The sequence below is a fragment of the Macaca thibetana genome, chromosome 11 (genome assembly GCF_024542745.1).
Source record: "Macaca thibetana thibetana isolate TM-01 chromosome 11, ASM2454274v1, whole genome shotgun sequence".
NCBI classification, from domain to species: domain Eukaryota; kingdom Metazoa; phylum Chordata; class Mammalia; order Primates; family Cercopithecidae; genus Macaca; species Macaca thibetana.
The window spans coordinates 81,439,962-81,455,886 of NC_065588.1; the positions used below are offsets into that span (position 1 = coordinate 81,439,962).

Sequence of the window (15,925 nt, forward strand, 5' to 3'; positions counted from 1 at the left end):
TTTGACATAGTGCATTTGTTCTGCCTGGGCAGCAATAAAGGATTGTGGTATCATTTTGAAGAAGGTTGTTTGACAGAGCCTGTTTGTTTATTTGGGGTAATGTGAGCTGTATTCAGAAAATGCCATATTTTGTTTCATGATTGTATACATTCTCTTCCATTGCTCCCAGGCAAGACTTGTAAGCAGAGAAGACACGGATTTAGACCTTCTTTCCATGACCAGTGGAAGTGCTTTGTCTGTGAACAGAGAAAAAAAAAATCAGGCACACAGACACTCAGCAGGATCTTCAAGTAAGTTGTGGTTTCCTTCAAAATTAATTTAGAAATCACAAACGAATTGATGGAACCTAATGCCAGCAAGAATTCTTTTTCAGATGGGGGTAGGATGCCAGCAACCTGAACTGCCCAAAAATGTGCATTTAGATTTTTTCTTTCTTTAAATATACTCTTTTGATACAAACAAAATTAAATTATTTCTAAAATTAACTGCATCAGTTTTTATTTTAATTGTATTCTGGGCTTCAATATCTCCTGCCCCCCACACCCTGTGAATCATATTGAATTCTTTGATCATTTAATTTTAAAAGAAATTTTTAGATTAATTGTAAAATGTTAGATTTATATATGAAAGTAGTGTGTCTTGGCCTTTTGCCATTGATTTAGTAGATATTATATTTAAAGATAATTTTCAAAGAAATTTTTTTAAATAGGAGAGCTTTAAATAATATTATACCGTCAAAAAACATGCTTTCAAAAACTATTTCCATTCATATGTAAGAGTTTGATTATGTCTATTAATGATAACTTTATATTCATAAATCTGTCACATACATCTATTACCTTTAATTTGGTGAGAAATATACATATATATTAAACATATATTTATATAACATTTGTTATATATGTGGAGAGAGAATATAAAGATAATGATTTCAACAAGACTTATATTGCAATTATTAACTCTGAAAAATGTAAACATTTAAAAAATATCTGTATCTTGTGCTATTTCAGGGGAATAGAGAGTAATTTTTTTCAAAGTCCTTATTTAACCCTAGAGATTTTGAGATATCTTCTAAAATATGACAATAATTGTCTTTTTACTTTAAAATTAAATCTTCATACTTAATTATACTTATTGTTATTTTTGAAAGTTTTATTACTTATTGGTATTACAGTTATATACATACATATATATAGGCTCACACAGACACAAATACAAAATCAATATTTGATTGAAAGTGAAAAATTCAGTGATCCAGATGGTGCTCTCCAGATAAATGAAAACTTCAAAATGATTCTCTGACTTTCACTTTTCATCCAAGTACTTGGCTTTATTAGATTATAATCATTTATATTTATTAATACATGCAAGTTCATTTTGATAAATTTTAATTTACTTTTGAAATAATTTTAATATGTCTAATTTTATTTTATTTATGTATTTCTTTATTTTGTTTTTGTTTTTGTTTTTGTTTTGGGGGGGACGGAGTCTCGTTCTGTCGCCCAGGCTGGAGTGCAGTGGCGCATTCTTCGGCTCACTGCAAGCTCCGCCTCCCGAGTTCACGCCATTCTCCTGCCTCAGCCTCCCGAGTAACTGGGACTACAGGCGCCCACCAGCACGGCCGGCTAATTTTTTGTATTTTTAGTAGAGAAGGGATTTCACCGTGTTAGCCAGGGTGGTCTCTATCTCCTGACCTCCTGATCCGCCCGTCTCGGCCTCCCAAAGTGTTGGGATTACAGGCGTGAGCCACTGCACCCGGCCTATATGTCTAATTTTAAAATATTTTCCAAGTTTCAAAGACCTTCGAGAGCTTGAATTTTTCTTATATGATTATAGAATCTCGTCATTGAAATGTTGCCCTAGTCTATATAGTTAAGAAATAAATATTTTAAGTTTAAATTATTCACCTAATATAAATTTTTTAGTTGTTAACATAATGTATCAACTTTATCGAATTTCAAAATCTATATTCCATTTCAGAAGTAATCAGCCTGTGTCAATACATATTAATGAGTAATGATAATTTTATGCATTGCATATTACAAACTCATATGATATCTCTTTGGAGCATTTTAGGTAAAAAAAAATAAACAAATTAAAAACAAAAACAAAAAATTGCTTTTTCACTTTAGAATTTCAAAACTTCTGTTTATAATGTATTACCTGAATGTTAACACATTAATAGCTCAATAAATCATCAACTATTTTCAAATATGCAAGTTTCATCATTCACTTACATGATATTGAATTACAGATTTTAGGGATGTAATTATATAGAGTTCATTTTTAACACATTCTCCAAGAAACTGAAATAATGCAATTCTCACTGTAATTCCAACTACTTGTCAACAAATAATATTACTGAAAACAATACTAATCTCTGAATGTGTTTAATAAGTAACAATTTAAGGCAAACTACTTTAGAAAAATGAAGTTTTTAAAAAATAACAAAATGATTATGAATCAAATAGTACTTGCTTAATCACTGTAGTTGCTAAGTAACTATAACAACATCAGTATTATATACTAATGAGTATGGTCTCTGACGTAAATTTGCCAGGATTTGAATGAGGACTTAATCTTTAAAATAGGAATGATAATAGAAGTACCTCCTTGTAGAGTTGTTTTTGGGATCAAATGCATACCGGTTAGAACACAAACTGGTACAAAATCAGTGCTTAGTAAGTGTTCTTTATAATCACCACCTAAACATAATTTTAAAAGAAGCATCTATTGGGCTAAAGTATGGAAGTCTCAAGTATCTAGGCACATGGTCTAACTGGTTCAGCTTACAAGAAACCTACTCTTAGTTGCTTAACTAAAATATTTGGCTTAGTCTATTTTTCTGTAGAAATCAAAGTCCTTGGGCCCTAAGCCTCCATGGCCCTGAGTCAACCAGTTACAGCTTTGGTATCCTGAAAGGTCTTTTTCCTTTAGCTTTCTCTCTCTGTCTCAAAACTTGTCACCTTATAAAGCTATTAATAAAATACTTTTTTTGGCCGGGCACGGTGGCTCACACCTGTAATACCAGCACTTTGGGAGGCCGAGGCGGGCGGATCACAAGGTCAGGAGATTGAGACCATCCTGGCTAACACGGTGAAACCCCGTGTCCACTGAAAATACAAAAACAGCCGGGCGTGGTGGCGGGCGCCTGTAAGTCCCAGCTACTCAGGAGGCTGAGGCAGGAGAATGGCGTGAACCCGGGAGGCGGAGCTTGCAGTGAGCTGAGATAGCGCCACTGCACTCCAGCCGGGGTGACAGAGCAAAGATTCCGTCTCAAAAAAAAAAAAAAAAAAAAAAAAAAAAAAAAAAAAGAATACTTTTTTTTTAGCTTTGCAGGCCAAATCTAGAGAGTACTTTGTGGACTACATCTGTAAAACTCTTTTTGAGCCTTTGAACTTTTCTAGATGTTTCCCTTTTATTGTTGTTATAATTTTATAACATGTATTCTTTGGAATCAGAAAAATTCAGATTTAAAATCCCAGTTCCACCATCACATATGAGTTGTGTGCCCTTGAGTAAATTGTTTAACCTCTAACATTAAGTTTACTCTCTGTAAAATGGGAATAGTAATGTTTGTATCATAGTTTTAGTAAGGAAAAACTGAGTAAAAATATACATAAAGCATGTGATATATTGCCTTGGGTATTGTAAGGCCCGGAAGAATAGTACCTGTTGTCTTCATTGTTTGTTGTTGTATGTTTTGTGATTCTCTCGCATCATTACAAAACAACCCCACAGTAGAATTGTCTTCCTTTTCTGTGTGTCAAATATAATAAGACCAGGAGGAGTATACTTTTAACATGCTGGCCATCTCAGGCAATATGTCTTTTCTTAGAGAACCTCCTAAAGTTTCTGTCTCTTTCCTTTTAGGCTTTACTATTTCCTTACAAAGAGGCCAAAGCAGTCTTCTGCTATCTAGATTTCTGATCTTTCATCTGGTTTACAAAGTTATGAAAGAGATTACATTCTCATTCAAAAATTGCCATTTATAAAATGGACGTAGCAAGAGATTTCCTCATTTATGTAATATTTAGGCAAAATATTTGAATTTACTAAATGATTTTAGTTTTCTCAATTAATTTCCTCATTTAATGCTTAAAGTATGCTTTGCAATATATAATAATGCTTTTATTGTTAGGGTAATTTATAGCTTTATACATTATATTTATTTGTCTTTTCTCATGTATAATGATCATATTTCTTTGACAGCTAACATAAATGAAATTCAGGAATTTAATCTGTTTTTCACACAAAAAATTAGCAAAGAAGAGCAGCAACTTGAATTCATCTTTTTTTGTTGTTGTTCCAAATCCAGTGATCTTTTATTCTTCTATGGACTAAAACATATAGCTTAGTTAGTAAAATAGTCGAACAAAAATTAATATAGTTTTTAATCATTAAATTATCCAATAGTCATTTATTCAATGCTCACTGCTCCCTGCATCCCCACGAGTGGTTTCCAGGTGCCTCCTTCTGATTGTCTCTGTACTTTCCAGGATACATTCCATTTTCATAGTTACTTGCGTTTTGAAAACCCACAGTGTCTCTGTAATAGTGAGTAATCAGACCCTACTCAAGCTTTTCTTTGGTTATATCTAAACTCATGAAAAGTTAGCCCTTTAATATGGTATTGAATTTTCTGAATATGACAGAAAACATTGTTCAGAAGAGAAGCAATTATAGTGGCTGAATTGACTTAGAGAGACTTCTTAAAGGCACTATACATGATTTGTGCCTAGAATGACAATCAGGATTTAAGTAAGGATAGAGGTAGAAGAAAACCATTTAAACAAAGGTAAAAGGTAAAATATGAATGTATAATTATGGAACATTGAAGAGTATGTCTGGGCCAGAGGTTCCATATACTGAAGTAATGTAAAATAAGGTTGGATTAGAGAGGAAGCCCGGTTTTAGGTAAGTTTGAAAGTAAAGTAGAAGACTTCAAATTTCCTACTAATAATAAGTAACGAAGATTTCGAAAAATAAGTGTTTTAGAAAACTAATGTTTGTTAAAGCTATTCTGAATCTGTTCTAACATTACATACTTCCTCTAATATATTGAAAGAGTAATTTTATAGCTCCTATGAAAAAATAATTGATTTTGGTGATAAGAACTTCAAAATGAAATAGATTGCTAGGAGTTCATGCCTAATACTGTTTATAGTTAGAAGGACTAGGGATAGTAGCTAAAGCAAAAGTAGATTCCAAAGATGGATATTGAGGTTTATTTCAAGTAGAATAAGCACATTTCAATAATATAATTTTAAACTTGCAAATCAAGAAGGTAGCATGTTGTGTGTACACATGTATATTAATATCTAATTTGTGCATACCTGGAAGTATGTGTCTGTCTGTGTGTGTATGTGTAACATGCATAATAATTCCACACTGTGTGAACTCAAGAACTATCATTGTATATATTTATGTGTTATTATATAAACCACACATCATGATAGTAAGCAGTTACAGGCCTACAATGTGAGAATCACTTCCACAAGTCATTAAGAAAATATAAAGATGAACTATATGTGCCTAGCACATAGTAGGCACTTACATTAAGTGAATAAATGAATATATGAGCCATTGTTGCTATTCTCCTATATCATGTATTCATATCACTTTATTTTTAAATGGATATTGTTTTTTACAAAAACAAAGAGGAAACATTTTCTTTAACATTAGTGGACTTCTTTCCAAATGGTATGTATGAGATTTAGATTAATAAATTGATGCAGATATTAATGTTGTCGTATATTATAAAAAGCACTCTATGATGGAATTTAATTGACATGAAGATGTAATTTTCAAGGGCTTGGCTTATATCAGGGAGGTAAATCTCTTAAAAGCCCTAAACATACTTTTTTTACAATTCCATTGTCAACAACAATGTTGTACTAATATTTTGTGTTTATTGATTCTTCTTCTCCTATACTAGAGTGTATGCTACAAGACGGCAGGGATTTAATTAAATATTCTAAGTACCTAGAGCAATTCCCTGGCATATTGTCTATTATATATATTGGAGGAATTGATACATAGATGGATGGATGGATGGATGAATATCATCATCCTTTAGATGCATCAGAGCTAGGAGAGTATCTGACATTTTCTTGCTCCATAGTAAGAGGAAAGCTTTACCAACAAAGAAGCAGGGTAGAAGATTGCCTATTTAGTAGACATTCACCATCTATCATATATTCTCAGAGCTTTGCAAAATCCTGGCATTTATAAACATTAAAAAATATAATCCATCCATATGGTAAGTGTTTTATTTCAGGGAAAGTTTTCAAAATAACACAATCAGAAGATGCAAATTTCCACAGATCTAGCCCATATGAAGCCAATCCTGTAATTTCTTCATTCAAAAATATTTATGAGCCAGGTGTAATGGCTCATGCCTATAATCCCAGCAATTTGGGAGGTCGAGGTGGGAGAATTGCTTGAGCCCAGGACCTTGAGACCAACCTGAGCAACATAGTGGTACCCTTACTCTACAAAAAATACAAAAATTAGCCAGGTGTGGTTCTGTGCACCGGTAGTCCCAGCTACTCAGGAGGCTGAGGTGGGAGGATCGATTGAGCTCAGGAGATTGAGTCCTCAGTTAGCTATGATGACACCACTGCACTTCAGCCTGGGCAACAGAGCAAGGCTCTGCTGCTAAGAGGCAATAAATAGATAATGGAATATGGAATATATATTATATGATATATAATATATACCTTAAATTACTAATTTCTGAATATAATAATTTTCATATATGTACGTATTTGAATTATAAGTGTATTTATGAAGAACATCTTTATGAAAAGTAATTCGGACTGAATTTTCTTTAAAAGAGATAAGCAGCTTGGACCACATGAAGTCCAAGTATTATTTATTCACAGCATTTTAGTCTAGAAACTGTGTTTGAGGGAAATCGAAGAAAAGCATAAGGCCTGAAATTGTCAAGAAAGCATTGTTCCATCATTCTTTTTCTCTTTCTTCTAAGTTTTAGAAATGTATAGACTGGAAATAGCCTATGAACTATGTCGTTAACTAGGAAAAAACTGTTAACTAGGGAATAACTAATAAAGTATAATATAGCTCTCATTAAACTGCAATTATGAGGTAAAGAGTAGTAAAAGATGATTAATAAGCTGATTGAGGTTTTTAAACATGGTGAGTGTGGTATTGATAAGAATATGTGTTTAGAGATTGGGCAGTCTCATTTCTAATTCTTGTTGGCTCCTTCCCAGCTTGTTTGTGTACTTGGTTAAATCATTTGCCACTCTTATGTAAATTTAGCAGGGAAAGGCAGTCTGGCATAGTGGAAGGAAATTTGGAGTAGACCATATCTAAATTTGAATTTTGTTTCTTACATATATGGTTTTTGTAAACTTGAATAGGATATTTGAGGTCTGGTTTGTCCATTAAGAGAATGTTATTGTGAAAATTAGAAAGGTACGTATGTGTATTTTGGACTCATGAGAAGAGGGGCAGAAAAAAAAACAGATATAAAGGAGATAAAGAGTACTTCTAGCTTTCAAATTCCATAATTCTGCAACTAGAACAATACAACTTTATAGTCAACAATTTCCCAAATAAAAAGCAATATCATTTCTGATATTTTTCAGTATGAAAATCATACTTGAACTCAAACTTTTCTCTATGCCAGAATGCTTCCAAATGATTGTAATCTTGAACATTGTTTAAGTGGTCTCTAACTATTTTAGCTCAGCACAATCAACAGAGAGGGGAAAAACTTAATATTTTCTTTAAATGATTTTAAAGTAAAGATCAGAAGACTACATTATCTGTGAGATATTACAGCTATTTTATAAAATCGAGTTGAATTTTAGAATGCTAAAACTCATATTAAAACCCACAACTTCTACAGAAATTATCTATTTTAAGAATATTCTACCATAAATATTTAGTAGTTGATTTTTCATGTCTCAATCCATTTTCAAAGAAAAAGAAAAAAAAAAAGGCGTTTTCTATTGAGAAGTCAGTCCCTATCTCATAGAATGACATTTGAAAGTGATCTTTTAGTTAATCCATAATTAGATGTTTACTTTTTAGGAAAATGTTGCTTGTAATTGAAAATTAAAGACACTGAAGAAGCAGCTAGTTATAGACCTAAAGTTACAATGTAATTTAATAATTAGATTATTTTGAAGGTGGTTATTAAAGTGTTTGAAGTTTTTATACAAGTATGAATTGTTATGGGAAAAACAAAGGAGTAAGATGCTAGCCAGCAATCTCCTTTAAGAGAAATTTAAGTTTTTCAATTTATGGAATTCTGTGAAATGTGACCTTGGTTGTAAATCTGATTAATTCTGATGAAGAATATTAAAGAGTCAGGCCTGAAATCTCTCCTGAAAAAAAAAAAATAACAACAGTATATGTTTTGAAGAGAACTCCAATATATTAATGGACCAAAATTGGAAAGAGACGGGAAGCTTCCTTTTTTGAAGAGAAAGTTAATAATACTTTAAATTTACCCTGAAAAAATTGTACCTTTGAAGTTATATATGGCCGTTTAATTCAACAAAAGCCTATTGATCACTATTATACATTGAGCACTATTATATATTGTTGATATAATTTCAAATTAAATATCTAAGTTCTAAACATTAAAACGACAGGGCAGTCTGTACCTTATGATTACACATAATAAAAGTAAATGATGCAGTTTTTTTTTAAGTAGAGCTTAAGTTTATTTTCAAAAATAAAAAGTAATGGCATTTCAAAAAGAAACAGTATGTCTTACGTGAAATAGACTTGTTTTTTTCTTTCTGAAAGCATTAATAATAAACATCATCCAATTAAAAATGTGTAATGAATTGCAGCATTAATTTTTAACGTTGGAGAACCTACCTCTGTCGTCTTGAGTTGTTTCTTTCCATTCCTACAGCAAGGAGTGGTTGGGTGAGAAGGATGTCTTCTCCAAAGAAACCCCAATAAACCCCACTAAACATAAGCACTGTGGTTCACTGTGGTCCATACTCCTTAGGAATTTATCTTTAGTAAATTACAGTGTGAGTAACTGCTGTTACTATTATCTAAGACTATTGCAAAATAAGAGTACTCACATAAGAGCCATGCAACATTCTCAAATCTAGAAGTCCCTAATGTATTTCAGGGAAGTAAAGCTCTGGTATTGCACCAGCACCTGTTATTTAGAACCATCTAAGGAATCTTTCAACACAAAGAATGTGGAGATATTCATACTTTATTGTCTCTTGCCAGCCAGAACCACAACATTCTCATTATAGTGCCTTCTCATTAAAGGAAGAGAAAATCATAATAATGTGACATTTTCATGTTACCAAGTTTCTTACTTGGATTATAAATTTACAGTTTTACATAAAATAGTAGGCCACAGACATAGATAGTTCAACAGATTAGACACACAAAAACAAATGGACACACACACACACACACCTTTATTTCCGAATCCTTGCTGTATTACCATTTATGACTACAAGTATAAATTATTTTCTTTTAATTTATGAATATACTAATCACTGATGCTTCATCAGTGAATTTACCTGCCCATTTTGTCATCTTGTTCTCCAAGCTGTCTGCCATCTGTTTCTAATATATATCTGCTGATATAGTTTGGATGTGTGTCCCTGCTCACATCTCATTGAAATCTAATCCCCAGTGTGGGAAATGGGGACTGAAAGGGAGATGATTGGATCACAGAGGAGGATCACATTGGATCACTCATGGTTTAGCAGCATCCTCCCATGGTACTGTCCTTGCAATAGTGTCAGTTCTTCTGAGATCTGGTCATTTACAACTGTGGAGCACCTACCCCCTCGCTGTCTCTTGCTCCTCTTCTGGCCATGTGACATGCCTGCTCCCCCTTTACCTTTGCCATGATTGTGAGCTTCTGGGGAGGCCTCAAGAAGGTCAGGAGATGCCATCATGCTTCCTGTACAGCCTGCAGAACCATGAGCCAATTAAACCTTTTTTCTTCATAAATTATGCAGTCTCAGGTATTTCTTTACAGCAATATGAGAACAAACTAATACATCTGCTTTGAAAAAAAGTTTTTCCAAAGCTCCATGTTGTTTAACTAGCACTTTGAACATTTTGGGAGCTTTGCTACTTCCTACTGGTCCCTTAAATTTCATAACTGAAATTTATAAATAAATTATTTCTTCACTGGATGTTAGAAACATTTCACATTTACCTTAATTTGAAATTATGTATGTAGTGTTGAAAAAGTGAGGAAAAGTTATGTTTTATCATGTCCCTGCTTGCATGTTTTAAAATATAGACTGCAACTATATATAAAAAAGAAGAAATTGAGTTTTGATTAATTTCTCCACTAATTTACTAGCATATTAATTTTACTTCACATGACTGTTACAAAATCCAAATAGTTATATAATTCTGATGTATTTTCCTCAGACACTATCTTAAAGAAAATGCCATTTAGAAGTCTGTAGTATTCTCAGTCTATTTTTGCAAGGTTCAAAGTAGTCACTACTCATTAATGTTTTATCAAAATATGTGTTCATGTAATATAATAAAAATCTTTCAAAAATGAGTATTCTTCGAACAACTCCAGAACTTCTGGTAAGGTCAAGATTACAAAGAACTTGAGGAGTGAACAGAAGTTTAGGAAGATAAGTAAAGGATATGAAAGTGTGAATAAACCTTTTGATAAAATTTTTAAATTAGAAAAATCATGTGAGAGTTATATGTATATATATAATTTTATATAAAGAGAAATCTTTCTCTTCTAACTTATGAAAATTGAAAATAGTATTGTTTTTCACTAATGCCTTTTATTCATTTTTAGTTTCATAGGCATTATTTCCAGGTAATATATAGGTCATATTACCTGGAAATACGCAGGTCAATTCATCCCAAAGCATGCAAAATTTACTTTCTTAATGATTTTTTATGGTACTAATATATTATAGACATTCTTTATTACAGAATATTAAACAAGATATTGACTTCTTTAAGATAAACCTTAGTCATATAAAGCCAAGTTTTGATTATGTTACCATCACTTGGCTTTTATCTGAATTACCTATGTTTTCACATTTTAAAAATGAGGGTAGTGCTATGCATCTTTCAGGACTGTAATAAAGATGGAAAGAGACAGTAAATTTAAAGTACTAGCCAGAGTCTGGAATATTATTGGACTCTTAAGTCCCTGCAGTTTCATCAATGTGACATTTCAGTAATGTTATATTAGTGAATTGACATTGGCAGAGAACTGAAGAGCAAATGGATAATGAGGAAATATGGGCAATAAGTACATAATACTCTAACTCCAGTAGATTTGATGATAAAAAATGTAATTATTAAATGCAAAATAAGAAATTTAAAAATATGTGAATTACAGTAATACTGTTAATTGGCACATTTGTAAGTGATGCCATTCTACCTATAAACTCTTCTAATAAAATAATTACTTGATATCCACTATCTATGTCAATTGTTGCTCAGTTTCATTGGAGAAGTCAAAATTGACTTTCATATTTCCTATTAAAATATTAAAAGTTCAATCCCACTCTAGATGTTATATTTTTCCTCATATAAAAACAATAAAAAGGTAAATCTTATAAATAACTGTGGCCGATTTAAACTCTTTTGTTCTACACATAATGAAATCTGGGTCTTTTAAAATCCTCTTTTGTTTTTATCTCAACTATTCAACTTGAGGTAACATATCAGTAATGAACTTATAGCCACATCTCATGGGATTATCTTTATTATTATCATCACTTTATGGTCAGCAAGAGTTATTCTCTAGCAATGTAAAAATTTACATTTTAAGAGTCATCTAAATTATTGTTTAAACTATAAAGTCTGACTCTTGGACTGAAATTTTTGGCCAGGAACTTTAAGACACAAATTTGTTAGGTGTTGATATTTTGTTACTGAACCTGGACAATTAATTAGAGAAAAACATTAACACTTAAACCCTTAAAATAGTCTACTACCTAGACCTAGAAGGTGAAAATTAATTGCTTTTACACTAAGAGCACATTTACATGGTTAGTGGGTTCATCTAATATGGATTAATTTTAAAATCTACATTTTAGAAGAGTAAACACATAATAAAGAGTAATTGATTTATTGTCTTTTAACAACTTGTTACTATCCTAAGTAACAACAATCTAAGACAGTTGAATGAAACAGTCAACAATTATTCCAGGCACAGTTAAATATAACAGTTATTAGTAACTACAGAATAATGTTTACAGAGCTAAGACAGTAGCTAGTTTCAACAGGAATTGACATTATCCAGAAAAAGACAAATTTCATCTGTATTTTGTAAAAGAGCTAGTTGTACATATGTTAGCTACATTTACTCTTTGTTAAAAAATTAACATTTTTTGACGACAGGATCCATGCATGCTCTATTGATAATACATTAAAGCATGATGTTTCTAACTGTAATATTTTAGTTCTTATCCATTTATATGATCATTTTCTTTCTTAAATTGTTTGACTTGTATTTTTGTTATTATTTTTTCTTTCAAACCAATTATTCACGCTAGCTAATGTGCAAAAATAAATGGATGTTGTTAAATATGAAATGCATTTGTCAAATGAATGAAACTGGAGTGAAATAACATAATAAATCCTCAGGCTAGTTATGTTTATTGTTGCCAAATGTCTCCCTGCTAAGAACTAATAAGTATGAAAACGGATAATGAAAGTTTCCATGAAAAATTTTTGGGAGATCTATTCACAAGGCTTCACTATCTGGGAATGTGGAAATAAGTATTTGTTTTATACAAGTTCCATATGAAAATGGTAAAGATGAAATTAAGAAAATAGAGTCAAATAGAAAGCAACTACAGTATGACAGTTTCTTATATTATTTGGCTCACAGAAGAAAATTAACAGGAAAGTTCCATTGAAAGGAATAGGTGTTGAATGAATATGTAACTAGACGAAAGATTTTAAATTAAATTTTTCGAAGACTCAAAGTGACCTTGAAAATCTAATTTGAATTTTAAATGTTTATATTCTAAAATAAATAGATTAATAATAAGCATTTTGGGATTTACTTAAAATTCCTATTTTGCTAAAAATTTATTTTAGCAAAATTAATATGGGAAAATATGGTGAGAGAGAGGCTGAAATGTTATATATAAATAAAGACTGACTTGTTTCAAAGGAACATGCATATCCATCAAGATCCATAAAAAAAGATGCTCTCAACTATAAGCATCACTTATGCCATTGTTCTTCAATTAATTACAAGTATTTGTAGATACTTTGTTGTAAATATAATGAAAATGAATAAAGCCCTGAAGAGGACATTAAAAAAAAAAAAAAAAAGATTGTGGAGTTTGGGAATAGACCTTTCCCAAACTAACAAAATAAACAGGACTTATATGACCTGATTTTCAGATTGCCTTTTAGAACTGTGTGCAGTAGAAAATGTGGGACATAGATAGTTTATGGATTGTTAAATTTCATTCTTAACTGCTTATTGGAATATGCTTTTGATCATCCAGGCAATTTAAAAGCTTAAACACCCAATAGGTATCAACTATTTCAGTGGGAAACCAGAAAACCACAATAACCAGCATTACATGGAGTAGTTATCAATGGAAAGAAGGGTTTTAGTTAATTTACAGGCCACATTAGGAAGTCAATTTAGTTCTGAAACAAATCACAAAACCCTTTTAGATTTTATAACTAGAAACCACTCACTCAAAGAATTAGAAAAACCCTCCAAGAAAAAAGCATGAAAACAATGTAAGAATGACAGAATTTAGTGAAGACTTTTTTTTAGCACCACATTTTTAGCACCACATTCAAGCCATCATTTTGCAAACACATCACATGGCATCTTTAAGAAAAAATCAACACACTGATTTGTTAAAAATAAAACGTGGGAAAACAGTGCATATTATAAGGCAGCCTCAAAGATTCAAATGTAAAATATGCATGGTAGATATTATAAAAGGTAAATAAACAGGCATGTTTATTTTACATGAGTTAAAAAAAACTATGCATTTATCAAAATGAGATTCCCAACCCAATGTGATATGTATTAGCTTTTACAGTCATTGTTTTTTCAAAATCAATATACACAGACAAAAAAATGTGTTACTCACATGTTTTTTTTTAAATATTTTGATTACTGACACCAGTAATAATACTAGTAACAAATACGGTGGATATTTTTGTGACTATCAGGTGTACCAAACATAACTGATTTTCTTATTTATATGTCACTTAAATTTATATGAGTAAGAAGAATAAACGTGTCAGTTCAATTGGGATTTTGAGAAAAAAAATTTTATTAATATTTTATGATGTACAAAAATAATTTTATTCACTGAAAAAGCTAAAAAGCAATCTCAAAAACAAGAAAAATCACAATATTACATTGAAGAAATCCAAATGTGGTATAAATAACCTGTTCAATATTTATTTTTTATTTTCAGTGTTAGACTTTATCTACCTCAGGTTCACTATAAATGATTATTATAACTCAAACTTGAACACAGCAATGACCTTACAAACCATCTGTTATTTCAATATTGTAATATCTACCTTAACCCCAAATTTGCCCAATGTAACTCATTCACAGCACTTAAATGGATGTAAATGCTTTGCTGCTAAAAATTGGTTCTGGTCACTTTCATTAAAATGTTTAATTTTTTTCTCCATGCTTTACTTATGCTGTATCTGCTGTTAAGTAATAAAATATGGAAAGGATTTTGAAATAATTTATATATCCAGACACATAATGTTGGGTATATCAATGAAAATTCAATGACGTATTACTATATATCATGAAATTCCTATTTTGACCTGTTTAACGGTTTTTTTATACGTACCAGGAGAGTCATTCAAAGCATTTTACATATTAAATTACTTATCAAAACACAGCATATATATAGACCTTGACATTTGTTAAAGAACCAAGGATTTAACAATAAAATTTTATAGGACCAGAACAAATCTTGAGCAGAACACAGATTGTGTAGCAAAGAAGTGACTTCTTGAAAAATAGAGCATAATCATCAATACATAGTTTCAGCACTTGTATAAGCAATTGATTAGTTGATTTATATGCTCACCTGAAAATACGCAGCAGAGTGTTGTTAAAGTAACATAAAATCTATAACAATAATGTTGCAGAAAAGGGAAAACAATTGTCAAAGATTTGTTAGTCATAAATATTTTTGTTCTAGGAGTCCATCAGTAGGTTTAGCTCCAATATCAATATTTTGAGGCAAGAGTCTCTTGCTATTTTATTTTCATATGGGTAAGTAATTTTAGAATGATTATACATTGACCATATTAAATTGCTTCTTTTTATGTGTTTTCATTTCTGGAGTAATCATAGGACAAAGTAATGACTTTGCAATGAACGCCAATATGTGATTCTCTCAGAGAGGTGTTATGTTACTCCTCAATTTATTCTCTATATAGTTAGTGATTTGGGAATTTATATGATAACAAAAAACTCTCACTAAATGCAATGAGAGAATAAGCTATATAGATTACTGCTCAAATTGTTTATTTACACATAGCAGAACAATAGAATTCAAGCTTTTAATCACACCTAAAATATTGTTTTCACAAAACATTATATATTCACTTAAGTATTTGCTAAAGACTCATTTTCTATAGCATTTTCATTCCACTTCAAAACTGCTATAAAGCTGTCTTTTAATATTACCCACTGTGCTTTTTAAATTGTAATTATTATTTGTTTAAGGAATTATGCCAAGCAATGAAAAGTTAAAAAACTGTTTTTAAAATATAGGTTTACACTGTGAATAAATACAAAAAGATTTAAAGATTCCTCAGCAGCTTCAAATACAACATAATAATATTGGGGGAAAAATGTACCATATGGTAAATTTCTGTCAATAGAGAAGTCCCTTAAAATGTAAAAACATTGTTAAGAATAAAGGTTTGATCTAAAGAAAAG

The 15,925-nt window shown here is 31.1% G+C and overlaps 1 protein-coding gene across 3 annotated transcripts in view; it reads left to right on the top strand.

Moving 5' to 3' along the window:
- Positions 1-15,925, top strand: part of LRRIQ1 (leucine rich repeats and IQ motif containing 1) — a 225,631-nt gene that overhangs the window by 206,402 nt on the left and 3,304 nt on the right. For 2 of the 3 annotated variants that reach the window (XM_050746645.1, XM_050746644.1), the window contains one exon: positions 170-290. In XM_050746645.1, coding sequence (XP_050602602.1) covers positions 170-290 — 121 coding nt within the window. Of the gene's footprint in view, positions 1-169; positions 486-15,925 lie in introns of those variants that run through there. The other variant, XM_050746646.1, reaches the window with a different exon arrangement.